At 44.6% G+C, this 27,869-nt stretch overlaps 1 protein-coding gene across 1 annotated transcript in view; it reads right to left on the bottom strand.

The window, feature by feature from the left end:
* The window catches only part of LOC125467457 (protein transport protein Sec24A-like), a 66,336-nt gene that overhangs the window by 8,981 nt on the left and 29,486 nt on the right, over positions 1-27,869 (bottom strand). The window contains exons 6-15 of the mRNA XM_059640280.1: positions 27,705-27,814; positions 25,860-25,972; positions 24,465-24,583; positions 22,950-23,005; positions 22,298-22,498; positions 18,059-18,182; positions 10,721-10,879; positions 8,950-9,123; positions 4,344-4,454; positions 1,543-1,718 (exon numbers count right to left, since the gene is read on the bottom strand). Coding sequence (XP_059496263.1) covers positions 1,543-1,718; positions 4,344-4,454; positions 8,950-9,123; positions 10,721-10,879; positions 18,059-18,182; positions 22,298-22,498; positions 22,950-23,005; positions 24,465-24,583; positions 25,860-25,972; positions 27,705-27,814 — 1,343 coding nt within the window. The remainder of the gene's footprint in view (positions 1-1,542; positions 1,719-4,343; positions 4,455-8,949; positions 9,124-10,720; positions 10,880-18,058; positions 18,183-22,297; positions 22,499-22,949; positions 23,006-24,464; positions 24,584-25,859; positions 25,973-27,704; positions 27,815-27,869) is intronic.

Below are 27,869 nucleotides of genomic sequence, written 5' to 3'. Positions count from 1 at the left end.
CTGAAAAGACTTTCAAAGTTGACTGGTTAACACTGTGGCTCAGCGGTTATCACTGCAGGCTCACAGCACCAGGGACCTGCGTTCAATTCCATCCTCAGACAGCTGTCTGTGTGGAGTTTGCACATTCTCCCCATGTCTGCGTGTTCCGCTTTCCTCCCACAGTCCAAAGATGTGCAGGTTAGGGTGGATTGGCCATGCTAAATTGTCCCATAGTGCCCAGGGATGTGCTCACTAGGTATGTTAGTCATAAGAAATGCAGGGTTACAGTGACAGGGTAGGGAGGTGGGTCTGGATGGGATGCTCTTCAATAGGTTGTTGTGGACTTGATGGGCCAAACAAAAAGATTCTATAAAGTAAAATAAAACAAAACTTATTTCTACAGCTATAATTTCCAGGATATAGTTTCTCAGTGTGTGTTATGGTATCCTGGGCTAATAAATTCCCCGAGAAAGGGACTGTACATCTGGCAGGATGGACACAAGGTCAGAGATTTATTGGCAGTCTTGATGGAGATGACTCTATTATTCACTTGATAGAGGGAAAAGAGAGGCCAGCTAGTCCAAGTTCAATAGTGAAAAAGTCATGAAAGGAACAAAGGAAAGTACACGAGACCTCTGCAGCCAGTTAGCCGATACCAACCTTCAAAGCGTGTTCCTCACTGTGCTTTATCTATTGCATTATCTTCATTTGCTTTGTTAACCCACCCCCAAAAAAAACTATCTTGCTCCTATCTGTCTCTCAGATAAACCCAAAACACTGCAATGCTGGAAATCTGAATTTAAAATAGAAATTGGAGGAACTCAGCAGGTCTGGATAAATCTGTGGACAGCGCAACAAGAGTTAACATTTCAAATTCAAAATGACTCTTCTTCAGAAGTGTAAACTCTGTTCATCTCTCCACAGGCGTTGCTAGACCTGTTGAGTTTCTCCAGCATGATTGATGTTCCCCACTGATTTAACACTATCTGCCTTAATCATCTCTCTGCACAATACGTTTAATAAACTCATTCAATTACTGAAATCTAATCTATCATAACCCTTCCCTCCCCCTTCCTGAGACCAAACCTCAGGCAGTTATAGATTATTGGTTATGGATAAGTATTCCAGCTTGAAATCAAAGAACAGAAATTGATTTTTGTTCTTTTTTTTTGTCGTAAACCAGTAACTGTGTATTAACTTGTCAAAGTAAACCCATAGGTTTCGTAGAAAGTGGAAGTGTCTGCCTACATAGGGCAAATTATTTGATTATTCACCCTTAAACTTCAAACCCATGTGCTTGTATATTCCCAGGGCTCTTATAGTGCTGTCCCTGCCTCTGAGTCAGGAGGACCAGGTTCAAGTCTCACCTGCTCCGAGGTGTGATATAATATCTTTGAACAGGTTGATTAGAAAGTATCAATAAATCCCAGTAGCAAGCTTAGATATAAGTCAGAGGTGGAAGAGTTTGGAGGGGGCCCTGTTACAGCATCCCCATTTCATTAAATCTTTGTGAAAGCCTGTACCACCACTATAGGAAGGGCTGAAAGGACTGCGACCTCTCACCTGCTTTAAAAGGGCAAGGACGTACAGTGGAAGTTGTTGTAGGCTGCGGGGGATGGTGAATGCAGACTGCTTTGGGCTGCAAGCAGAGGCGCGGTAAGCAACAAGAGCATCAGTGAGGACTTTAATCAGCTCATCACGGGTGGAAGCAAGGCAGAGACTCACTGAACGATCCACAGCTGCATGGAAACACAGAAAAAGATCATGTACGGCAAAGAAATGCAAACCACTGCATGGGGTACTGTTCATTAGTATGAGTGTTCGTAAGTTCGAGGTTTGTAAATCAGAGTCACCCTGTACATGTAAGCACAGGTTGTTATTGAACGCTGTTGTAGGCCCCAACTTTTCGTTGCTCTGTTCTTACCCACCTCAATCCCTAGTTATCCTACCACCACCAATCCCTGCCATCACCACTCAACTATTTCAGAGTGCCCAAGACTTCACTGTCCTGAGCCATGTAAGAGGATCAAGCTTCACACACCACTTCTAGCAGTTTGCTCGACACTCCCAAATAATTCAAGCTGCCAAAACCAATGAATTTTAGGGTTCCCAATTTAGGATACATTTGCCAATGAGGTAATGATTGTGAAAGCAGTTTTTTCCAAACCACCAGACCCAAAACATTCAAACAGCAAAGGATAAGCATGAATTGAACTGTGTTAGGGTTAGGGTTTGAGTTAGGTTTAGGGTTAATGCTATCCTGTCTGCAGGTCCATTTCATCGAGGATCAGAATGTAACATGAGATTTGAACACATGGATGGCCCAAAATTCATGAAGCAGCGGTTGTTTATTTCATTGACATCAATTTATTGTAAGCATAGAGGGAAATTAAAGTTAAATGAAGGATGTGTTCACAGTATTCACATGATCTGAAGCCTGCGGTTTCAGCTATCTTTTGTTTCCACCTCTCTTCTTCCCACGAGCACTCCTTCCCCCAAAGATACTGATTATCTGGATCTCTGTATTAGTCGAGCAGTTATACCACTAGGCCATCACCTCCCACTAGCCCAATTCAACCATTTCAGCTGGTCTCCCTCACCTGCTATTGGGAGTGCCTGCACGCCCTCTCAAGCTCCCCTGCTTGGTATCAGAGATAATGGGAACTGCAGATGCTGGAGAATCCAAGATAACGAAGTGTGGAGCTGGATGAACGCAGCAGGCCAAGCAGCAGGGTCTAGGGTCTTTTCTGAAGAAGGGTCTAGACCTGAAACGTCAGCTTTTGTGCTCCTAAGATGCTGCTTGGCCTGCTGTGTTCATCCAGCTCTACACTTTGTTATCTCCCCTGCTTGGTATCCTTTCTCACTATTGCCATCTGCCGCCGGAAGCTTCATTACAAAAGAAAAGGAGGCCTCTACTCCGCTCCTTGAACCGACTCACTATTCAGTTAGATTTTGGCAGATTTGTATCCTTACTCCATTTTCCCTGCCTCAGTTCCGTCACCATTTACACCTTCACCTGACAAATCATTTTCAATTGACCTCCCCTTTCCCAACGTCCCAACTTGTATTGAGAGAAAATGGTTCCAGATTTCCACTAGCCTTTATGTGAAGAAGTGTCTTCTAACTTCAGAGGAAATAGTTTATTTATACCAAACACGTCATAGCAATAAACAGAAACACTTCAGTTACTCAAGAGAATATAACTCGAGATTATGTGACTTGGCCTCATAATTTAAACCTTTTAACCCAAATATCACCTTTCAAATCCATGACCATTACCATCTAGAAGGACAAAGGCAGCCACCTGGGGAAGGTGACAGCCCAGAGGTATTGTTGCTGGACTCCAGAGGTCTGGGTTCAAATCTTGCCAGAGCAGATGGTGGAATTTGAATTCACTTTTTTTTAAAAATTGAAATTAAGAGTCTAATGATAGCCATTAAACTGTTGCCAATTATCTGGAAAAACCAGTTTGCTTCACTAATGCCTTTTAAAGAAGGAAATCTGCTATCCTTATCTGGTCTGGCCTACTCTAGACCCAGAACAATCTGGTTGACTCTTATCTTCCCTCTCGGTAATTAGGGTTGGGCTATAAATGCTGGCCCAGCCAGCGATGCTCATGTCCCATGAGTAAATAACAAACGTTCTGGTTTCAATCCCCCTCCAGGAGTTTCTGGTCACAGAAAGTGCAGGTATAATGGGACAAAATTGTCATTCTTCCCAGATAACTGAAAGGAGGTGAATCTCCTGGTCAGCTATTCTACAGGCAGCAATAACAAACCACTACAACGCTTCACCCATTGACATGGGCCAATCCAATGGCTCAACCGCCGGAAATGAAGATGGGAAACTAAGAAAATAGGTGCAGGAGTAGGCATTCAGCCCTGAAGGGTCTAGGCCCGAAGCATCAGCTTTTGTGTTCCTGAGATGCTGCTTGGCCTGCTGTGTTCATCCAGCTTCACACTTTGTTATTTCTTATTCAGCCCTTCAAACCTGCTTCCCGGTCCAGACTTGATCATCCAACTTGGTACCCTGGTGCTGTTTTCTCCCTGTAACCTTTAATCCCTTTAGTCTGAGAACTACATCTAACTCCTTGAAAACATTCAACGTTTTGGCTTCAACAGGTTTCTGTATCAGAGAATTGTGTAGACTCTCCACTCTCTGGGTGAAGACATTTCTCCTCATCTCAGCCCTAAGTAGCCCACCCTGTGTCTTCAGACCATGACCTTGGAGAAATCATTCCAAACACAGAGGGGAGGCTAAAGGTTTAAACACCACGCTCTATGTGTGATGTGTCCATTTGATTATATTTTCATATCCTTCTTTGTGTTACTTCTTACCTCATCACCGTTGATATGATATCTTACCCATTTTTGATAGAATTCCTGTGATAGCAGCCATATTGGCTCCTGCATAAACCTCACTGATGGAGCTGACAACTGGCAGGCAGTAGGTGTAGATTCGAACCCGACGTTCTCCTGAAAAACAAATAGACTCGCACGGTCATCCACAATTGATTGAGCTTCACGAACCCCTCATCAAAAGAATGGAGTTACGTCGGGGTACGGAGGGAGGGAGAAGGAGTTGAGTTGGGAGGGGCTTATGCCTGTCACAGGGAAATATCAAAAGTGTAGAGAAGCTGGGGTTGTTCTCCTTAAAATAGAGAAGTTAAAGGAAGATTTACTTGAGGTGCTCAAAATGAAGGATCAGTGGCTAGAGGATGTGAAATCACCATTGAAGAGTCAAGGACTCTGTTCCATCACCATTGATACCCTCACCTGACAAATCATTTTCAATTGACCTCCCCTTCCCCAACTTCCCAACTTGTATTGAGGGAAAATGGTTCCAGATTTCCACTATCCTTTGCTTGAAGAAGTGTGTTCTAACATCAAAGGAAATAATTTGTTCATACCATACACCTCATAGCAATAAACAAAAACACTTCAGACACTCAAGAAAATACAACCTGAGATTATGTGACTTGGCCTCATAATTTAACCCTTTTAACCCAAATATCACCTTTCAAATCCATGACCATTACCATCTAGAAGGACAAGGGCAGCCACCTGGGGAAGGTGAAAGCCCAGAGGTATTATGGGTGCTGTAAAGGGCGCCAATTTAAGACTAAGATGAGGAGGAATTTCTTCTCTCAGAGAGTTGAGGTGCTTCCGAACTCCTTGCAACAAAGACTTGTGGGAGCAGAATCGTTGCGTGTATTTAGGGTGGATATTGATGCACTGCTGACCAGTTAGGAGGTCAAGGGTTATGGAGAAAGGGCAGGAAAATGAATGTGAGAAATGCCAAAAGAGCCATGATTCTTTTGAACGGGAGGCCGAGCTCAAGGGACCGAATAGCTTATTCCAGTTCATATTCCTTAAGGTTTTAAAAAGAAGTGGCTTGAGGATGCACTTATACAATTTGGGACGCACTGCTTGAGGGAGCGCTAGATTCAATAGTGACTTTCAGGCATTAACAGGATGCATACCTGCAGTGAAATGCTTGCAAGGCTGTGCAAAGACCAGAAAATTGGGACTAATCGACAAGAGTTGGTAGAGTCAGGAGGGGCTGAATGGCTGCCCTTTGTGAGTTCCATCGTTGAAAGAGGAAAAGCCCACTTCATGGTATCCAACAGCACGTCCCTTTGGCCTGGGTAGGAGATCTACACTTTTCTGACCTGCTCATCTGACTGCTTAGGGAGACCTGGGAGCGTGGGGGAAAGAGGGTCGTGTAGTGATAGTGTCACTAACTATTAACCCAGAGGCCCAAGATTAACAATAGGTCCAAATACCACCCCAAGCTAGTGGAGTTCAAATTCAGTTAACAAATCCAGAATTGAAAATGAAAATCTCAGTGATGATGACCATGGAGCTATCATTGATTGTCTTCAAAGACAATCTTCTACTCTTATGCAGTCTGGCCTATATGCAAATCCAGGCCTACAGCAATACAGTTGACTCTTTTCTAACTTCTGAGATGGACTAACAAGTGTAGTGTTGTAAGGAGGACATCCAGGTGGACCTCATAGAACAGGAGTTCCCTGATTGGTACTGTTACTCTGGTCCAATCATGGAGCCCTGGCTGACAGATGAGTGTCGTCAGACATCCTGTTCACTCTGACAGCGGACTCGGAGGAACTTGGATCAGTGTCAAAGACTTTCCACATGTAAATAAACGGTGATGGGATACTGGCCTCTGCGGAGTTATTTTACCAGCAACAAGAGTAAAGCACGTTTCTGAAGAAACTTACTTACAACTGCCATCTTTGTGTTGGGGTAAGCATTTCTGGCTTTGTGTCATTATTTGGGAAGCTTGACTCATTCAACCTCCTGTAGGAGACTGGGCCCAGTATGTGGAAAGAATGCATTATTTTTTCTGGGCAAATTACATTGGGACAGATGTACTACAACTTGTGGACACAAAGCTTTCTGGGTTATATGGAGCCTAACTTTCCCTGAGGCACCAGATCCTAAACCTTTCAATAGTTGATGGGTTTAATTAAGGAATATTATGACTCCAAGACTCCTCTAATTCTGAGACGCTATCAATTTTATTCAGCAAGTCAAGAACCGGGGTAATCCGTATTGGAATTTTGGACCAGGTTAAGATGGCTGGCAGAGGCTTGTGTCTTTGATGTAATCCTTAATGCGATACTGAGAAACTGGTTGGTAGGTGGAATTAATTATGTAACCATGCAAAAGGAACTACTAGCTGAAACCCAACCGGACTTCAAACAGGCACTACAACTGGCTTTATCATTGGAAAATGTGGCAAGTGGAGCCCATGAGTTGTCATGCATTCCAATGGAAGTGGACACCCTTGCCGCCCTTCCACTGAGCTTGGGCAACTTGAGTGAAGGCGATTGATTAGCCACACTCAGGACATATCCTGAATGGAGGGACGGTAGGTCAACCCGCAGCAAAATCTCAAAACAAAGCCATGCCTCAGTCAAACAGTTAGAATTTTCTTCAGGATCCGGGCCAGCAAGCCACTGTAGGTGCTATCAATATGTGGACTCAAAACAGCAAAGACATCCTACTGGATCTAAATTGAGTAAGAGAACTTATAAGCTGGTATACCGAGGCATGCACACACTACATCTTATTTGGAACAGTTAAATTGCTTAGTAACATCAAAAATCAAAATTAATCAAATCAAACGTCTTGTTAAGTGGCCATCCGGATTTAATGGAGGTCGATACTGGCATGGTCATTTCAGCAATTGCAGTCTTCAACAAAATTCAGTCTAGATTCCAACCCTTGTATTTGTGCAAGGCCTCGGCTGGACAGGGAACCTATACAGGAGAAACTTTATAGATCGAGGGTACAACTTTGGTTCTGGTCTCTTATAAGCAGCTGGTTCAGTTAGTAGTGATTGCAGTCAAAGGCGCAGGCCCAAGCTTGATGAAGCAAAATTGGTCAAGAGAGAGATTCACCAGGACTGGCTCAATACTTTTCAATTAGAAAATGGCTGCCTGAGTAAAGGCCTAATTAAATACTCAGAAGTCTTTCAGGAAGGTCTACAAACTATCAAAGGAGCCAAAGCCACATTGCACGTTGGCCAGGAAGCAATTCCACAATTCCGCAAGGCCATCACAGTGCTATTTGCCTCACGGGCAACAGCAGAGACGGAAATCAGAAGGCTAGAAAGTGAAAGAATCATCAGTTTGTGGAACAGGCAGCATCAGTCGTACCAGTTTTGAAGCCTGACGGGTCAGTTCGCCTTTGTGAGGATTTTAAACATATGGTAAACCGTATTTTGCAGCCAGATAATTACCCAAATGCGTTTGTCAAAATACGAGACTGCTATTTGCGGTATTGTCAGCCTGTGTAATTTTTTAGCAGACGATGGGGCAACTTTGCAAGATCTACCCAGGTCACCATTTATCAAGATGATGTGCTAATAACAGAGAAGACCAATAAGAAGCACTTATGAGAACTCGAATATAGTCCTTAGTGATTCTCCCAGGCAGCCTTAGAAGGGAAGAATGTGTGTACCAGGCTCTCCAAGCAAGCTACTTGGGCTACGGAGAACCACATAGGACGAGTTCACTTATTGGAGCTGGTAATCTGGTCTAATCAGGGAGCCCTGGCTGACTGATAAAGAGAAGAATCTCAGAGATGCTGACGCTCTGACAGCTGGCTCTGTGGGAGTTCGACCGGTGTCAAGCACCTTCCATGTGTAAATAAAGGGTGGCTTGTTAAGGGGATACCGGCTTCTGTGGAGTTAATTCAGCAAGTCTCTCAGGTGAGGGGCAGTTAGGAATGGGCCACAATTGCAGGCCTCACCCCCATGAAAGAAAAAGAAACTTCAGGCTACAAAAAAGGGAAGAATGTTGCATTCTGCCAGCCTTCCACAGGTCCGATTGATCAGCAGAGAAATTATCTTCCCCAATTTAAAACAAGAACGGCAGGAATAGAGGTATAGGCTTCTGTTTTTATTCATTTACAGAATGTGGGCATCGCTGGTCAGGCTGGTATTTATTGTCTACCCTTAATTGTCCAGAGGGTGATTCAGTGTCAGCCACTGCGCTATAGGTCAGGAGTCACATGTAAACCAGTCCAGTTTCCTTCCCTAAAGGACATTAGTGACCCAGATGGGTTTTTCTGACACCATAGTCACCATTAGACTCCTAATTCCAGATTTTTTTTTCATGAATTCAAATTCCACCATCTTCCATAGTAGAGTTCGAATCTGGGTCCCCCAGAACATTAACAGGGTCTCTGAATTAATAGTCCAGCAATAACACCACTAGGTATTGCCTCCCTGTAGTGCTGCTTAAAAAGGATCAAAAAACCTCAGCCAAGTCACCATCACCTCCCTGCGATGCCTTGGGTCCTCTATGGGAAGGGAAGCTGAGCAGGTAGCTCACATTGGGGTCACTCCCTCCCTCGGTAGGCTGCTTTGTCCCATCAAAGGCTGCCCTGCAAAAGCTGGTGCTGAACTTGTGGATGAGCTGAGCAAGGTCCATCCTACCTTGGCATGACGTGTAGAGGAGAGAAGACTGGAAGACCACGAGCAAGCTCTCAGTCACAGCCCCATCAATCATCATCTGAAAGGCGAACTCGGCCTGGGGACGGACATAGGGTAGGGACAGCATCTGTGTTGTCTGAAGGAATGAGTTCCCGTAGAAAGCATCCAGCATGAGGCCTAAACAAAAATCAAGACAGAAATTTGACACGATGGTTGCCGTGCTGAGTAATAGTCTTTGATCTTTGATTGGTCTATACAAGGGACTGTAGCACCAATTAAAACCAAAAGAACAGAGGTTTTAAGAGAGAACCATGCGAGAAAGCATCAATTTGGATTTTTAAATGTATTGCTGGAAACAAAGCCATGTCAAACATTTTGGGCAGTCTGTTTTGTCCTGGTATGGCCTCCTCTCCAGGGACACCCAGACACATACATGCACATCGAATTTGTGTTTAGAATACTGTTTTTTGTCCTGTATCGAAGGGAGGATGTACTGGCATTGCAAGGAGTCCAAAAGAGGTTTACAAGAATGATCCCAGTGAGTAAGGGCTTATCATATGACCATTCTGAAGAAGGGTGACTGGAGAAGAAATGCTAATTGTGCTTTCTCTCTACAGATGCTGCCAGACCTGCTGAGTTTTAGCAGCAGTTTCTGATTTTGCTCTCGTCATATGAGGAGCAGTTGAGGATCCTGAGACTGTACTCAATTGAGTTTAAAATGATGAGGGGGATCTCGTTGGAACGCACAGAATACACTCCTATGTCTTATGGTCTTAATACTGAGAGGCTTGGATAGCATGGATGTGGTTAAGATGTTTCTGCAGGTGGGTGGGACAAGGACCAAAGGGCACAGCCTCAGAATGAAGGGAAAATCTTTTAGAACTGAGATGAGGAGGAATTTCTTCAGCCGGGGGGGGTCAATCTGAGGAACTCGTTGCATCAGAGGGCTGTGGAGGCCAAGTCATTGAGAGCCATTAAGACAGAGATTGATCCCTTTACTAATGAAGAACCTGTCTAAGATTACAGGGAAATGGCAGGAGAATGGAGTTAAGAAACACATCTGCAACAATTGAATGGCAGGGCAATCCTGACGGGCTGAACAGCCTACTTCTGCTTCCAAATCTTATAGTCCATGGACAAGGAAGAGTGGGCAGGGAGCCAGGATGGAAGGTTTCCTCATGTGCTAGCTGTCTGGGCCTTTTGAGACTGAAGTTTGCTGTTGGGGACTGCCTGGAATGCGCAACAGAGAGAGACAGCATAGATGTGATGGGTTGAATGCCTGTCACATGTTGAGTCAATGTCTTTTCCCTTCGGTTCTAAGTCAGATCAGGATCACTCTCGCGCTCTCCCAGCATGTGTATCGGACCCGCGCTCTCTCTCCCCCCATGTGTATGGGACCCTCTCTCTCTCCCACCGTGTGCATGGGGCCCTCATTCTCTCTCCCCGTGTGCATGGGACCCTCACTTTCTCCCCCCACCATGTGTATGAGACCCTCACTCTCCCTCGCCCTATGTGTACGGGACCCTCGTACTCTCGCGCATGTGTATCGGACCATCTCTCTCTCTCTCCCACCTTGAGTATCGGACCCTCATTCTCTCCCCCATGTGTATCGGACCATCACTCTCTCTCCCACCATGTGCATCGGACCCTCGTTCTCTCCTCCCACCCCCCCACCCCGTGTATTGGACCCACGCTCTCCCCACGTGGAGCAGACCGTCACTCTCTCTCTGTATTTGTTGGACCCTCAGTCTCCCCATGTCCATGGCACTCTCACCTTGTGTGTATCGGATCCTCAGCAGACCGTCATATCCAATGGAGCGGGTCAGGTGATTTCGAAATTCTTCCCGGAGCTTCTCAACCAGAGCTGAGCTGTGGATATGATGGAATGCTGGGTAATAATACACATAGCCACAAGTGTACCTGGGAAGGCAAACTGCAAAAAGTACACAGTTTGAAATTGAAAAGGATAAATAAATACTTTTCTCAATAACCCCACACACACACACACACACACACACACACACACACACACACACACACACACACACACACACACACACACACACACACACACACACACACACACACACACACACACACACACAGTCACTTGACATGCACTTTGACATCAGCCTACAATTAATCCATTGGCCCAGATAATATTCTAGGGAGTTGCATTAAAATCTCACTATGGCAGATAGCAAAGTTTGAATTCACTAAAGAAATTTGGACTAGGGATCTAAGAATGAGCATGAAACCATTCTTAATTGATCGAGAAATCCATCTGGTTCACTAATGTCCTTTAGGAAATGAAATCTGCCATGCTTACTTACATGGTCTGGACTACATGTAACTCCAGACCCACAGCAATGTGGTTGACATTTAACTGCCCTCGGGACAATTAGTATTGGGCAATAAATGCTGGCTTAGCCAGCAACACCCACATCCCATGAATAAATAAAATAAAAACAGGCAGAAAGTTAGCAACCTCTTGACTAACCTTGATAATAAAATGTGAAGCTGGATGAACACAGCAGGCCAAGCAGCACCTCAAGAGCACAAAAGCTTTACTACATTTTGGGCCTAGACCCTTCATTAGAGAGAGGGATGGGGAGAGGGTTCTGGAATAAATAGGGAGGGAGGGGGAGGCGGACCGAAGATGGAGAGTAAAGAAGATAGGTGGAGAGAGTATAGGTGGGGAGGTAGGGAGGGGATAGGTCAGTCCAGGGAAGATGAACAGGTCAGGGAGGTGGGATGATGTTAGTAGGTAGGAGATGGAGGTGCGGCTTGAGGTGGGAGGAAGGGATGAGTGAGAGGAAGTGAGGCTCTCTGATGAAGGGTCTAAGCCCGAAACGTCAGCTTTTGTGCTCCTGAGATGCTGCTTGGCCTGCTGTGTTCATCCAGCTTCACACTTTATTATCTTGGGTGAGAGGAAGAGCAGGTTAGGGGAGCAGAGACAGGCTGGGCTGGCTTTGGGATGCAGTAGGGGAAGGGGAGATTTTGAAGCTTGTGAAGTCCACATTGATATCATTGGGCTGCAGGGTTCCCAAGCAGAATATGAGTTGCTGTTCCTGCAACCTTCGGGTGGCATCATTGTGGCACTGCAGGGGGCCCATGATGGACATGTCATCTGAGGAATGGGAGGGGGAGTGGAAATGGTTCGCGACTGGGAGGTGCAGTTGTTTGTTGCAATCTGAGCAGACGTGTTCTGCAAAGCGGTCCCCGAGCCTCCGCTTGGTTTCCCCAATGTAGAGGTAGCCACACCGGGTACAGCGGATGCAGTATACCACATTGGCAGATGAACATCTGTTTGATATGGAAGGTCATCCTGGGGCCTGGGATGGGGGTGAGGGAGGAGGTGTGGGGGCAAGTGTAGCACTTCCTGCGGTTGCAGGGGAAGGTGCCAGGTGTGGTGGGGTTGGAGGGGAGTGTGGAGCGGACAAGGGAGTCGCGGAGAGAGTGGTCTCTCCAGAAGGCAGACAAGGGTGGGGATGGAAAAATGTCTTGGGTGGTAGGGTCGGATTGTAGATGGCGGAAGTGTCGGAGGATGATACGTTGTATCCGGAGGTTGGTGGGCTGGTATGTGAGGACGAGGGGGATCTTCTGGGGGCGATTGTGGCAGGGGCGGGGTGTGAGGGATGTATTGCGGGAAATGTGGGAGACACGGTCATATTCCACTTGGGAACCCTGCAGCCCAATGGTATCAATGTGGACTTCACAAGCTTCAAAATCTCCCCTTCCGGCACTGCATCCCAAAAACAGCCCAGTTCTTCCCCTCCCCCCACTGCATCACAAAACCAGCCCAGCTCGTCCCCTCCACCCACTGCATCCCGAAACCAGCTTGTCTCCGCTTCCCTAACCTGTTCTTCCTCTCATCCATCCCTCCCTCTCATCCATCCCTTCCTCCCACCTCAAGCCGCACCTCCATTTCCTACCTAACACCTCATCCCGCCTCCTTGACCTGTCCATCTTCCCTGGACTGACCTATCCCCTCCCTGCCTCCCCCCCCATACTCTCCTCTCTACCTATCTTGTTTTCTCTCCATCTTCGGTCCGCCTCCCCCTCTCTCCCTATTTTTTCCAGTTCCCTCTCCCCATCCCCCTCTCTGATGAAGGGTCTAGGCCCGAAACAACAGCTTTTGTGCTCCTGAGATGCTGCTTGGCCTGCTGTGTTCATCCAGCCTCACATTTTATTATCTTGGATTCTCCAGCATCTGCAGTTCCCATTATCACAGGTAGAGAGGAGAGTAGAGGTGGGGAGGTAGGGAGGGGATAGGTCAGTCCAGAGAAGATGGACAGATCAAGGAGGTGGGATGAGGTGGTAGGTAGGAAATGGAGGTGCGGCTTGAGGTGGGAGGAAGGGATGGGTGAGAGGAAGAACAGGTTAGGGAAGCAGAGACAAGCTGGTGAAATGTGAGGCTGGATGAATACAGCAGGCCCAGCAGCATCTCAGGAGCACAAAAGCTGGCGTTTCGGGCCTAGACCCTTCATCTGTCAGCTTTTGTGCTCCTGAGATGCTGCTGGGCCTGCTGTGTTCATCCAGCCTCACATTTCATTATCTTGGATTCTCCAGCATCTGCGGTTCCCATTATCACAGAGACAAGCTGGGCTGGTTTTGTGATGCAGTGGGGGGAGGGGAATTCCACACTTTGTTATCTTGGATTCTACAGCATCTGCAGTTCCCATTATCACTGATACAATCTTGACTAACCTTGTTTGTTTAATCTACTCATCCTCCCTGAATCCCCAAATTTGAACAGTGTTTTTCACCTTCTCACCCGTCTCATCCCAGTGGAATGCACAAAACTAACAGGGGATAGAAGAACAGCTGGTCTTATCAGGTTTTCCCATATCATCTCAAAAGGATGAAAGAGGTTCATAAAATCATGAAGGGCATGGATAGGGTGAACAGCCAAGGACATTTTCTGAGGTTTGGGGAGTCCAAAACTAGAGGTCATAGGTTTAAAGTGAAAGGAGAAAGATTTCAAACGGACCTGAGGGGTAACTTTTCCAGGCAGAGGGTGGTGCATGTCTGGAACGAGCTGCCAGAGCAGGTGGTAGAGGCTGATACAATATTTAAAAGGCACCTGGATACAAGAGGATATAGATCAGTTGGCAGCCTGGGCAGAAAAACAGCAGATGGAGTTTAATCCAGACAAATGTGAAGTGATGCATTTTGGAATGTCAAGTACATGTAGAAATTATATAGTGAATAGAAGTTCCCTTAGAAGTATAGATATGCAGAGGGATCTGGTTGTACAGGTCCACAGGTTACTGAAGATGGCAGTGCAGATAGGTAAAGTATTACAGCATGCTTCCCTCATTAGAAGGGACATTGAGTATAAGGATAGACAAGTTATGCAGCAGATTTATAGAACTTCAGTTAGGCCCCACTTAGAACATTGCATACTGTTCTAGTCACTGCACTACAAGAAGGTTGTGGATGCATTGGAGAGGGGACAGAAAAGGTTTACCAGGGGACCACCTGATTTGGGGGGCTTTAGCTACGAAAAAAGATTGGATAGACCTCTGTTTGTTTTCACTGGAACGCAGAAGGTTGAGAGGTGACCTGATAAAAGTTTATAAGATTGTGAATAGCATGGATAGAGTGGGAAATATGAGCCTTTTTCCCAGGGTGGAGGGATCAATTACTAGGGATCACAGGTTCAAGGTGCGGTGGGGGAGAAGTTTAAAAGAAATATGCGAGGCATGTTTTTTTACACACAGGATGGTGAGAACGTACAGCCAGAGGAGATAGTGGAAGCAGACACAATGGTAGGAACACCTGGATGAATACATGAATAGGAAGGGAATCAAGGGATATGGATCCTGCAAGTGAAGACAGTTTTAGAATGGAAGGGCAAACTGTGTCAGCGCAGGCTTGGAGGGCCAAAGGGACTATTCCTGTGCTTATTTTGTACTTTGTTCTTCGGATGGGTACATGAATAGAGTTTTGAGAGAACAAAAACAGACATTGCTGGAAAAACTCAGCAGGTCTGGCAGCATCTGTGGAGAGAAATCAGAGTTAATGTTTCAGGGCCATTAGAACTGAACAGGGTTTAGAGGGATATGGACGAAATGGGACTTGGTCAGATTGGGATGTATGGTCAGTGCAGACAAGTTGGACTAAAAGGTCTGTTTCTGTGCTGTATAGCTCTATGGCCATCCCCATCTATCATTTCAACGGAATAGCAAAGATCCTGCTGCAGTATTTGTAAAGGCCAGAAGTCTTATTAGATTTTATGTCCAAACCAATATTTATCTTTCACCCAATCACTAAAACAGATGGATACTTTTTAGGCTTCATGTTTAAAGGATTGTAGAGAGTGGTTCATTTGGAATAATGAAGAGATAAAATTCTCTGAAGAAGGGTCTAGGCCCAAAACATCAGCCTTCCTGCTCCTGTGATGCTGCTTGGCCTGCTGTGTTCATCCAGCTTCACACCTTATCTCAGATTCTCCAGCATCTGCACTTCCTACTATACTTGAGATTGGCTTTGGTTTTTAAAAAAAATATATATCTGACATCAATGATCCGATCATCATTTGTCAGTGTGCCTGCTCACCTTGCACATGTAATATAAAGGTCATTTTAAAATTTTTTAAAGAATTGTTTAACATCTTTTCTCTTGATTGCTAGACCTTTAAATATTTGTTGTTCAGTATTCATCACTCTTTGCTTAAATATATTGGGGAAATGTCACTGCTAGCGACATCCTGGGTATCAGGGAGTGTAGTCCCATTGGTAAGGGGGTCACCCAAAGAACACTGAGACTTTATTTGTTGGAAGTCACGTGTTTTAAGCTCTTTGTTTTTATTCTTATAAGTGGGATGTTGGCATCACTGGAAAAGCTGATACTTGATGCCCATTCTACTTGTCCTTGAATTGATTGGTTTTCAGGCCATTTCACAGGGCAGTTAAGAGCTGATCACATTGCTGTGGGTCTGCAGTCACTTGTAGGCCAGATATCTTTCAGGGAAGGAAATTAGTGAAGCAAACAATTTTACAAAATTGAAATGGTTACACACTCATTATTAGAGTAACTTTTCATGTCTACTTTATTGAATTCAAATTTCACTATATTCTATGGTGTGATTGGAACTCACAGTCCCGCAACTTTAGCCTGAGGATCTAAGTTACTAGTCCAGTAACATTACCATTATACCATCCCTGCAATTTATTGGACATATTTACGGGAAATAACATGTCTGGGTTTATGGCATTATTTTGGATGTTGTTTGGAGTACATATGGTGCAAATTCTGCTGAGACAGCGAAGACACACAGCACATCCCCTGCCTTTTTGAATAAAACCAAACTAAGCACCCCTGTGAAGGTTTGAAAAACTGATGCAGTTGTTCTCTAGAAAAAGTCTCTAAGTTCTTGACAATTCCTGGTCAAACTGTCCTTAAAAGTTTCAGTGACAACTGTCTCTGTTTAATGGCAAAGTCAGAAGTCATATGAGACCAGGTTATAGTCCCATAGGTTTATTTGAAATCACAAGTTTTCAGAGCATTGCTCTTTTATCATGTGAAGTCACTTCACCTGACAAAGGAGCAGCGCTCTAAAAGCTTGTGATTTCAAATAAACCCCTTGTCATGTGACTTCTGACTTTGCCCACCCCAGTCCAACACCAGCACCTCCACACCATGTGTTTTATGACACAAGGCTATATGTGCTAGGAAAGATATCTTAACCATTTCACACCATTATGGTTGTTTTTCCATCAAGAACAATCAATTATTGGCTAAAGTTATCTTTTCTAAATTCAAAATTAATCTCTGTGAGGAAGTTCTTTCTTTTAATTGGTGTGTGTGTTTGTCTTGGGTTCTTTAGAAGGGTAAACATTTGCATGGTCTTATTTCAAACTGTGTTAATCAGCATTACATCTCAGCCAAATAAGTTCTATTTTCATAATTTTTTGCTATTTATGAAAAAAATCTATTTGTTCTAAATCTAACATGAATCAAGTATAAAACTAGCCATATCAGTTAACTTCACATTGTGAATAGTATAAGCAGAAATTCTTGCGTGGTCAAGCTGGAATGAAGGGTCTGTTTCTGACTGTATGACTATGATTGTATGACTAGTTAGATATGTGACTTGACAGTGGAAGTGCACAAGGCAACAGGCCAAGTGCTGGAAAATGGGATAAGAGTAGTCAGGTTTTTGACCAGCACAGACACTGTTCTGTCACCCTCAATGACTCCAATAGAGTAGGTGGACTCAAGACAGAGATTGCTCTCCAAATTTGGTGACAGTACTCAACATTTTTTCCCATTGCTGTTGCTAGGAGATTGTGATGTTCTTATTAGCTGCCATATTTTCAACATTTACAGCAGTGACATATATTTCAAGAATACTTAATTAACACTTTGAAACATCCTGAGGTCATGAAAATCTGCGTATAAACACAAATCACTCTTTCTTGCTTAGCAGATAGGGAGACAAGTCTCTGAAGCTAGGCACAACAACATTTTGCAATGTAGCCAAATCCCTGCCATGAGCAAAAGCAACATTCTAAATATATAGTCAACCAATAGCATTGCTTTAATGCCTTTAATATGCTCAAGTTATTAAGACTAAATGGATTTTTCTGAACTGAACCAAATGATAAATGAGCTACCACATCATCTTCTGATTCTGTCTAAGAGACTGGTGAGAGCAGATTCAATAGCAAATACTTAGTACTACAAATGGAAAAATATGCAGGGCTTTGAAGAAAGAATAGGGATTGCTCCTTCAGCAAAATCCTGGAACTCCCTCCAAACAGCATTTTGGGTCTACTTACCTGAAATGTACTACTGCAGCTCAGAAAGGTAGCTTATCTCTGCCTTCTCAAGGGCAACTAGGGATAGGCTATAAATGCTGGACCAGCCAGCGATGCCCAATGAATGACTTTTAAATAAAAACTTACTGGACACCAAAGAGCCAGCACAGACATGATGGGCCAAATATCCTTTTTATTGCAATAAAGTGTTTCACGAAGTAAGCCAATGCGTTCACTAGAGTGACTTATAAAGCGCCTAGAACTATTCTATTATGTTTGATGTGAAATGGATACAAGTTGCTGTGGCACTTGTTCTTGAAGTTACAGTTACCTCAAACACTCACCTATGGAAGCAAGGTCAATGTGTTGCTGATTCAGCAAGAATAAGTCCACTCCTATCTGCTGGCCACAGAACTCCATCGCCAGCACCTTATAGAAATTGGTAGCTGGGCCAAGGTGCTTAGCTCCCTTGTGGAGAGAGAAATGAAGACAATCAAGGCCACCACTTTGTGATCCGAGCCCCACCAACATCTCTTCTGGACCAACTGTGTTTTTCAATAAATACTGAACATTCTAAGTTTGTAGCTCGAGTTGTGGGTGTTGGCTTGCCAAGCTGGTTTGTTGTTCTGATGAAGCATCAGTGTGTTTTCCCGCCTGGTTTTTAAACTCTGGGGTCCGCTGTGATGGATTGCCTCACTTCCGGGTTTCCTCCGCAGTGGAATGTATACGAGGTTGAGTTCAATGTGTTTATTAATAGCCTGATTCATGGAGTGCCATGCTTCCAGGAGTTCTCATGCCTGTCCCTGCCTAGCCTGTCCCAGGATCTTGGTGTTGTCCCAGTCAAAGTCGTGGTTCTCCTTGTCCATGTGGATTGAGATGAGTGAGTATTGGCCGTGTCTTTTTGTAGCCAGTTGGGGTTCATGTCCTCTTGTTGTTAGTTTCCTTCCTGTTTACAAAAAACACTACATCGGACAAACAGGAAGGAAACTAACAACAAGACGACATGAACCCCAACTGGCTACAAAAAGACACGGCCAATACTCACTCATCTCAATCCACATGGACAAGGAGAACCACCACTTCAACTGGGACAACACCAAGATCCTGGGACAGGCTAGGCAGGGACAGGCATGAGAACTCCTGGAAGCATGGCACTCCATGAATCAGGCTATTGATAAACACATTGAACTCGACCCCATATACATTCCACTGCAGAGGTAACCTGGAAGTGAGGCAATCCATCGCAACGGACCCCAGAGTTTAAAAACCCGGCAGGAAAACACACCGAAACTTCATCAGTGGCCACACTGAGGATGTTACCGAGCACGGTAATGAAACGTCTGCAGAACAACAAACCAGCTCGGCCAGCCAACCTCAACTGAACATTCAGATTTTGAAAATTTGCAAGAGGAGGCATCTCCAGGTTAAGAATAACAAGGGTTGGAAGGTTCACTGTAGGAAAGAAAACAACATTAACGTTTCAAAACTGACAATAAAAGCACTGAACCGGTTTATAGGGCAAAACAAGCGCTGGAGGGTTGTTACATTGATTAGACCACACAGTGGACAACTCTGACCTCTGTATCACAAGAAAGATATAGAAGCATTTGGATGAAGATGGGATGTGTGCACTGTCCTTCTCTATTCTCACTACACCATGGGTCACAACATTAATTTAATTGTTCTATATGGTTCACAATATGGTCAATATGCTTTCTTTCCATCAGACTCAGAATAAAAAGAGCCACACTGAAGAAGCTTGAGACCATCCATGACAAAGCAGCCCTCTTTGATTGGTACTTCATCCATAGGCATCCACTCCATATACCACCGACACTCAGTAGCAGCAGTGCGTACTATGTACAAGATGCACAGCAAAAATTCAAAGATCCTCAGACAGCACCTTCCAAACCCGTGACCACCTCCATCTAAAAGGACAAGGGCAGCAGATATATGGGAACACCACCACATTCAAATTCTCCTCCAAGCCACTCACCATTCCGACTTGGAAATATATTGCTGCTCGTTCACTGTTGCTGGGTCAAAATCCTGGAATTCCCTCCTCAATGGCATAGTTGGTCAACCCACAGCAGGTGGACTGCAGCTCAACACAACCTTCTCAAGGGCAGCGAGGGACAGGCAATAGATACTGGCCCAACAGCCACATCCACATCACACAAATTAACAAAAAATATTGTCCAGACTTCTTAATAAATACAAAAAGTTTGGCTCATTATAAAACAAAACTTATTTAAAGATGATTAACAACGGTTTGTAATTTGAAGACATGAATATTTATACCTCCAGATATCCCAAATTACTACTAAACATACATACATCCACCAAATGAAGGAAAACAAAGAAAAAAGGGATATTTCTCTGCAGTGACATACTTTGTTAAAAAAAAATCTTTTGACCAATAAATCCTAGGTCTTGAAAGAATTAAGATGTTCGGATGGTTATTGATCTGACAATCTGGCGCACACAGACAGATGTCACTGAACATATTACTCCTGGATAACTTTTGCCTTTGCCATGATTCAGGAAATATTCAAAGGCTTTTCACAGAAGAGCAGCAAGACTCTAGGTATCACACTGGGCCCTCAACAATTTCCCACTTGTAAAGAAAGTCAGGTCTTTTCCCTGAAGTAAATTCAAACAAAAAAAAAGACCATCATTTGTATCGCACCATGTGTTTTTCAAATGAACCCTTGTTTAAAAGAAAAAGTTCCAATGGGTCTATTCATTGACCTTCAAAAAAACAGTCCAGGCATCTCCACAGAACTAAAAATAAATCAATGTTTCTAAAATTTTTCAAATTCTTAAAAATGAAAATTTCATCACAGAAGCACCCAGAGAGGAGGCAAAAGGCTTCGAAAGGATTGAACTAACGCTGACAGAAAATACGTATCAACATCGATTGGAGAGGCTGGAGTTCCGTCCTCTAGGGAAGAAAAGGCTGACGGTTGACTTAATGAAGATGTTTAAGATTATAGGAGAGTTTGACAGTATTTATGTGGAGAAAAAAACTTTCACTTGTGACAAAGACCAAAACTAGGAATCGTAAATTTAACATATTGATAATCTAAGTAAAGTTCAGGAACAACGTCTCTACCCACAGAGTAATGTGGAATTAACTGTCACAAATAGTTGTTGAGGTAAAGTATAGACTCACGGAAGGGAAAGTTAGGCAAATGCCAGAGAGGGAAAGGAATAGGAGGATAAGAGGCAACGTGATAGAAGTTTAGAAAATGATGAGAGCTACAGATGGAGTTAATGGTAGCTGTCTTTTCCCCAGAACGGGGGATTTCAAGACCAGGGGCACATTTTTAAGGTGAGAGGAGAGAAACTTAAAGAAGACTTAAGAGGCATTTTTTTTAACACAGAGGGTGGTTTGCGTGTGGAATGAACTCCCTGAGGAAGCGGTGGATCCGAATACAATGGCAACATTCAAAGCACATTTGGATGGGTGCATGAATAGGAAAGGTTTGGGGGATATGGACCAGGAGCAGGTAGGTGGGACTAGTTTAGTTTGGGATTATGATTGGCATGGGCTAGTTGGGCCGAAGGGTCTGTTTCCGTGTTGTATGTCTCTATGACTGTGACTCTATGATTTGTTTCATTAATTCATGGAATGTTGACATTGATGGGGATTTATTGCCCTTCCCTAACTGCCCTTCAATTAAGTGGCTTCCTCAGCCAGTTAAGAGCCAACCAAGTTGCTGCAGTCCTGGAATCACATGTAGGCCAGACCAGGTGGGTTTCCTTCTCTGTGGGATATTAATAACCAGATGTATTTTTACAGCAATAAAGGATAATTTCATGTCAAACTTTCAATTCTAGACTTTATCAATTCATGTTAAATCCAGTGCCATTTGAACCCATGATCCATTCCTCACTACGCCGATAGGGTCAAAGAAGGTTGGAAAATGGCTCATTTGGTGCACAAGCCAATGAAACTAGCTGGCCTAGGCCAGGGATATACATTGTATGGATTTTTTTTATTTTATTCATTTGTAGGATGGGGTCATTACTGGCTGGGCCAGCAGATTCCCCGTCTTAGTTGCCCTTGAGAAGGTGGTGGCAAGCTACTTTCTTGAACTACTGCAGTCCACGTGCCGTAGGTAAACCCAATAGCCCTTAGAGAGTGAGCTCCAGAATTTTGATCCAGTGAAAGAACAGTGATACATTTCCAAGGTAGGATGGTGAGTGGCTTGGAAGGGAACTTGTAGGTAGTGTTGTTCCCATGGATCTGCTGCCCTTGTCCTTCTAGATTGAAGCAGACATTAGTTTGGAAGATGCTGTCTAAGGAAATCTGTTGAATTTCTGCAGTGCATCTTGTACACACTGCTTCTGCTGGGTGTTGCCAGTGGAGTGGATGTTTGCGGATGTAGCACCATTCAAGCGGCTGCTTTGTCCTGGATGGCGTGAAGCTTCTTGAGTGTTGTTGGAGCTGCACCCATCCAGGAAAGTGGGGAATATTCCATCACACTTATCCTATATAGATTTTGACGCCACCTCTTCTTGAACAGCAAAGTTCCTTTCTCTAAGATGACAGATCACTGAGATGAACCTTGACGTACCAGGGTACTATCACCAGGGTCCTCCCTGGGTTGCAAGGACCCACAGCCTTCATTGGGTAACTGGGTGAGAAATACAGTCACGCGTCCGCCGCTGAACTTCAGCAGTTTCTGAGCAGCCTGCAGTGCAGGTCCAAATGCACACAATGTCTTCTGCGTCTCTCTGAACGCAACCGGGAATTCCTCAAGCAGCGCAACAACAAGCTGTGGCACAGAAGCGGAGAATTAGTCGGCAAATTATAACAGGGACAGTCACATTCAAACATATGGCCATGAAGGATCTGAGTCATAGCAGTTTTTGAGCAACTCTATAAGGCTTTCCATGATTTATCAAAGGGTAAGATTGCTAGGAATTTATTGATGGGTCTCAGAGTATTCGCTATCTCTCCCTTATTTGTTTGGGCATTTGAGACAAAAAGAGGTAAAGAAACAGCTGATGATCAATCTTTATTCAAAAGTATGTTGTTTCAATTCATTACCTGCAGACAGTATGTGACCAGTCCCAGTGTTGCACACAAACAGCCCATCTGGGGTTTATAAGCTGTGTCCTTCAGACCTGATAAGGTTGCCCTTTGCTTGACTGAGTGGGAGAAATTGGCCTCGTTCTGACTTTACTAAACTGTGGCAGTTGTATTGGAAAGGGGCTTCACGTTACCTGTCGGCTTTGTTGAACATTCACCAACAATGTTTCTTCGTTTGGAGTGAAGATATCTGAAAGAAGACCCACATCATGCAATCATTACAAATGCGTAATCATTCCAATCTGTATTCAGCATTAGAAACACAATGAGTTTCTCCTGATTTGAGTGCTGCAGCCGTTTCTGCTATTTAGATATGCTCAGTTGCTCGCCAAGGCTCCTTTGACAACATGGAACTGGACAAAGGCAGACGACCACTGCCTCGTGGAGCTTTGGTTTTCAGTAATATTTAGTGCCTAGAGAGCAACTCTTAACACTAACAACTGACTAAGTTCTATTTATCCAGGCTGGTCCAATATTAAGAAATAAGATTTAATGCAATAATGCAAACTACTTCTCACTCATCCTTTATATTCTTTCACAGGATGTGGGCAAGGTCAGTGATTGCTGTCCAACGTTACTAGCTCTTGAACATACTAGCAACTAACTTGAAACACCTCTGGAGTAGGGTGGTTTGAACCCAGGCCTTCTAGCATAGAGGTAAGAACACTACCGCTGCGCCACACGAGCCCTGCCTAATTGCCCTTACTAACTGCCCTTAAACTGTGTGGCTTCTTATCTGTTTCAGGGGATGGGTAAGATTCAATCCCATTGCTGTGGGTCTAGAGTCGCATGTAGGCTGGTACAGGTTAGGATGGCGGTTTCTTTCCCTGAAGGGCATCAGTGAACCAGATGGGCTTTTACAATAATTGACAAAAGCTGTCATTGACTCAGAAATCTACACCAGGAAAAGACCCATCAGGTCTGCACCAGTCAAAAACAACCTAACTATTTTCATCTCATTTCCAGCACTTGGCTCATAGCCCTGTACGCTTTATTATCACAAGTGCACATCTAAACACTTGTTCAATGTAATGAGGGTTTCTGCCTCTACCACCCTAACAGGCAGTTAGTTCCAGATTCCCACCACCCTTTGAATGAAAATGATTTGACTCAAATGGTCACCATGTCAGCTGCAGATTTTATGAAATGAATTTAAATTTCACCACCTGTTGTGGTGGGATTCAAACATATGACTCAGCAGTGTCTTTTTTTTAAATTTTCATTCATGGGACGTGGGCATGCTGGCTAGACCAACATTTATGGCTCACCCCAATTGCCTAGCAAGCAATTAAAAGCCAACCACATTGCTGCAGGTTTGGAGTCACGTGTAAGACCAAGAAAGGACCGGCAGATTTCCTTCCCTAACGGACATTAATGAACCAGATGGGTTTTCCAACAATTGGTAATAGTCATCATTAGACTCAATTCCAGATTTTTAAACACTGAATTCAAACTTAACCATCTGCCATGGGGGGTTCCAACCCAGGTCCCCAGGGTTGGATTAATAGTCTAAGCAATAATAACCATTAGGCTAACATCTCTCCACCTGCTTTGGAGACTGGATCAACAGTCCAATGACATTACCTCCATGGCACCACACACAAACTCTCCCCCTACCTCCCGATTCTCCAACTGCACCTACAACTTACCATGAATCTCAGTCAAAACCATCATACGTGGTCGAGACAGATCGCTATGCAACTGGTAGAAGTTCACTTTGTTGTCAAATGTTATGAATCCAATCCGGGTTCGTGAATCACCTGGTAACCTAGGTAACAGAGACAAGATTAAAGGATTGGAAATCTGATTGGTCTCTGTGGCTATTTGCCTGTGATAACCTCTTTTAAGTGTAGTATGACTGCTGCAGGGCAGGAGAGAGATACAAGATCCAATCTGTTGATGTGACAAGACAAGCACAAAACAAGGAAAGGCCCAGGTAATCCATCAAACACTCCTTTAATTAACCATTGACTTAATCATCTTCCATAAACTCTCTCTATCCTAGGACAAGGTACAAACGGAGCTCACTTCAGCCATATGGTTAGAGTTCATTTCATTGAATGATTGCAAATGACTAATTTTGCAGATATTTTATCCACAATGGGATTTTTATTCTTTTTTTTCCAGCTTTTCCAGAGAGGTTACATGGGTACAGGTTGAATTTTTAAAAACTCATTCATAACACATGCAGCATTACTGGCTAGACCAGCATTTGTTACCCATCTCTAATTGCCCAGAAGGTCTTGAGTCAACCACATTGCTGTGGGTCTGGAGTCACATGGACGGCAGTTTCCTTCCCTAAAGGATAATAGTGAAGTAATTGGGTTTTTATGACATTTGCTAACATTTTCATGGTGAACATTAGACACGCCATTCTATATGTTTCTCTACCTAATTGAATTCAAACTCACTATTCAACAGTGGGGCTTGAACCCAGGTCCCCTAGTCTCTGGATTAAGAGTCTAGCCATAATACCACTAGGCCATCAGAATGTGGAGTGGTGGCTCTATGATGGACATGACAGTTTACAGTTGCATAGATCAGGCTGAACAGTCAAAGAGGGTGAAATTCCGCCTGTCATTGCTCGTTGCTGAGCACAAATCACAAGCCCAGCCAGCCTCCAGCTCCGAGGCAGGGTGCTTTGTCTGAGGCGCTGTCGGTTGGCTCAGACACACAGCTGAGGCCCCAGCGATCTGACTGAGAGGATTGTGTGAGAATAGAGATCTCAGAGGCGTATTCATTGTCCTCACCAAAACCCTTCCCCTGCAAGTGCAATGCCCGCTGCTGGTAAGTATGGCAAGGATTCTGTACACAGCAAGATCCCACACTGAAGGTAAATCTGAGACCGATGGTTTTGAGTGCCAGTTGGCTCTATGGAGTATGTTGCCCAAGAATACCACTCTCCTCCTCAGCTTCCGAACAAATATTCTGATTTAACAGATCTTACTTTTATCATAAGAACATTTTGACATGAACCCAGATTTACACCCACTTGCATCCTTTACTTGGAAAACACCTTTAAAAGCAGGTACCGAATGCCTCACCTATCCAGGTTCTCTAGCAGCGTTTTGCAGACAATTGCCAGGTAACCAGTTTCCACCGCATTGTAGCTAACATCAAACAGAAACAGGTATGTTACAGGACGAGGGCGTTTAGCCTGAGCAAGGAGAGAGAGAGAGAGTGTGAGTCCAATCAGTGAAGTCAATCTCCCATCAAGGTCTGAGAACACATCACTTATCTGTCATGGGTGTTCATCATAATGATGACACAGGATACCTGGTCACCCAAGGGACACTGAATCCTGTGGCAAGGTGTACTTCATCCTGTGCATGGAGAAAGGATGTATCTGGTGCAGGCGATACGTACAGTGGGACAGGGCGTGGCTGGTGCAGGCGATACGTACAGTGGGACGGGGCGTGGCTGGTGCAGGCTATGTGTACAGTGGGACAGGGCGTGGCTGGTACACGTGAAGTGTACAGTGGGACAGGGTGTGGCTGGTACAGGCGATACGTACAATGGGACAGGGTGTAACTGGTATGGGATCAGATGTATCTTTTCACGGATGCCCCTGCTGAGGCCAGCAGTTATTATCCATCCAGAAGGCAGTTAATTGTTGAGCATATTTCAGTGGAAAGTGAGTGAAGGCCAGAACGGGTACAAATAGCAGATTTTTCACCCCCTTAAGGGCATTGATGAACCAGATGGGTTTTTATGACGACCAATATTGATCATCATTAGGGACCCTGTTTTTAAATCAAATCCACATCTCATCCTCTCCCATGCTGGGATTCAAAGTAGTTTAGGGCTCTGGATTACGAGTCTAGTGACACTGCCATAGCCTCCACCAAGCTCACACAGATCATGTATACACACTAAAGGCAACATGAGGAAGTAACAAAGTGTGGGGCTAGATGAACACAGCAGGCCAAGCAGCATCTTAGGAGCTGACGTTTTGGGCCTAGACCCTTCATCAGAAAAGGGGAATGGGGAGAGAATTCTGAAATAAATAGGGATAAAGGGGGAGGCGGACTGAAGATGGATGAGCAGATAGGTGGAGAAGAGAGTATGGGTGGGGAGGTGGGGAGGGGATAGATCCCATAGGTTGCAGGAACAGCAACTCATATTCCACTTGGGAACCCTGCAGCCTAATGGTATCAATGTGGATTTCACAAGCTTCAAAATCTCCCCTCTCCCCACTGCATCCCAAAACCAGCCCAGCTCGTCCCCGCCTCCATAACCTGTTCTTCCTCTCACCTATCCCCTCCTCGCACCTCAAGCTGCACCTCCATTTCCTACCTACTAACCTCATCCCTCCCCCTTGACCTGTCTATCTTCCCTGGACTGACCTATCCCCTCCCTACCTCCCCACCTATACTCTCCTCTCCACCTATCTTCTCCTCCATCCATCTTTGGTTCGCCTCCCCCTCTCTCCCTATTTATTCCAGTTCCCTCTCCCCATCCCCCTCTCTGATGAAGGGTCTAGGCCCGAAACGTCAGCTTTTGTGCTCCTGAGACGCTGCTTGGGCTGCTGTGTTCATCCAGCTCCACACTTCGTTATCTTGGACTCTCCAGCATCTGCAGTTCCCATTATCTCTGATCGCAACGTGAGGAAAAGGTTGATGCAGCGGGCGGTTAGGATCTAGATTCACTGCCTGAGGCTGTGGTAAAGATAAATTCCATTGTGGCTTTCAAAAGAGAATTTGATGAGCAGCTGAAGAGAAAAGGTGACATGTAAAAGGCTGAGGAGTGGGGCTAGCTATGTAACAGCTACAGAGAGCTTGAACAGTTAGAACAGGCGGTGTGGCCTCCTCCTGTGCTGTGACCACCCCACGATTTCATGTATCTGGTGTTGCTGGCATGGGCGCTCTGTGTAGTGAATTATCTTGTACCTGATATTCCAGAGGTACCATGAATTCCAGGGCTGCATGCTGCAGTTCAGGACGACTGTGTGGGTTACAGTAGCTGCCAGTCATGGGATCAACGAGGAAATTCCCAGGAACTGGAAGAAAGAATGAATTTGGATAGTGAACTCCAATTGATCCAGATTTCTCTGC

This window comes from Stegostoma tigrinum, chromosome 37 (assembly GCF_030684315.1).
Source record: "Stegostoma tigrinum isolate sSteTig4 chromosome 37, sSteTig4.hap1, whole genome shotgun sequence".
NCBI lineage: Eukaryota > Metazoa > Chordata > Chondrichthyes > Orectolobiformes > Stegostomatidae > Stegostoma > Stegostoma tigrinum.
This window is presented reverse-complemented; position numbering and strand designations above follow the sequence as displayed.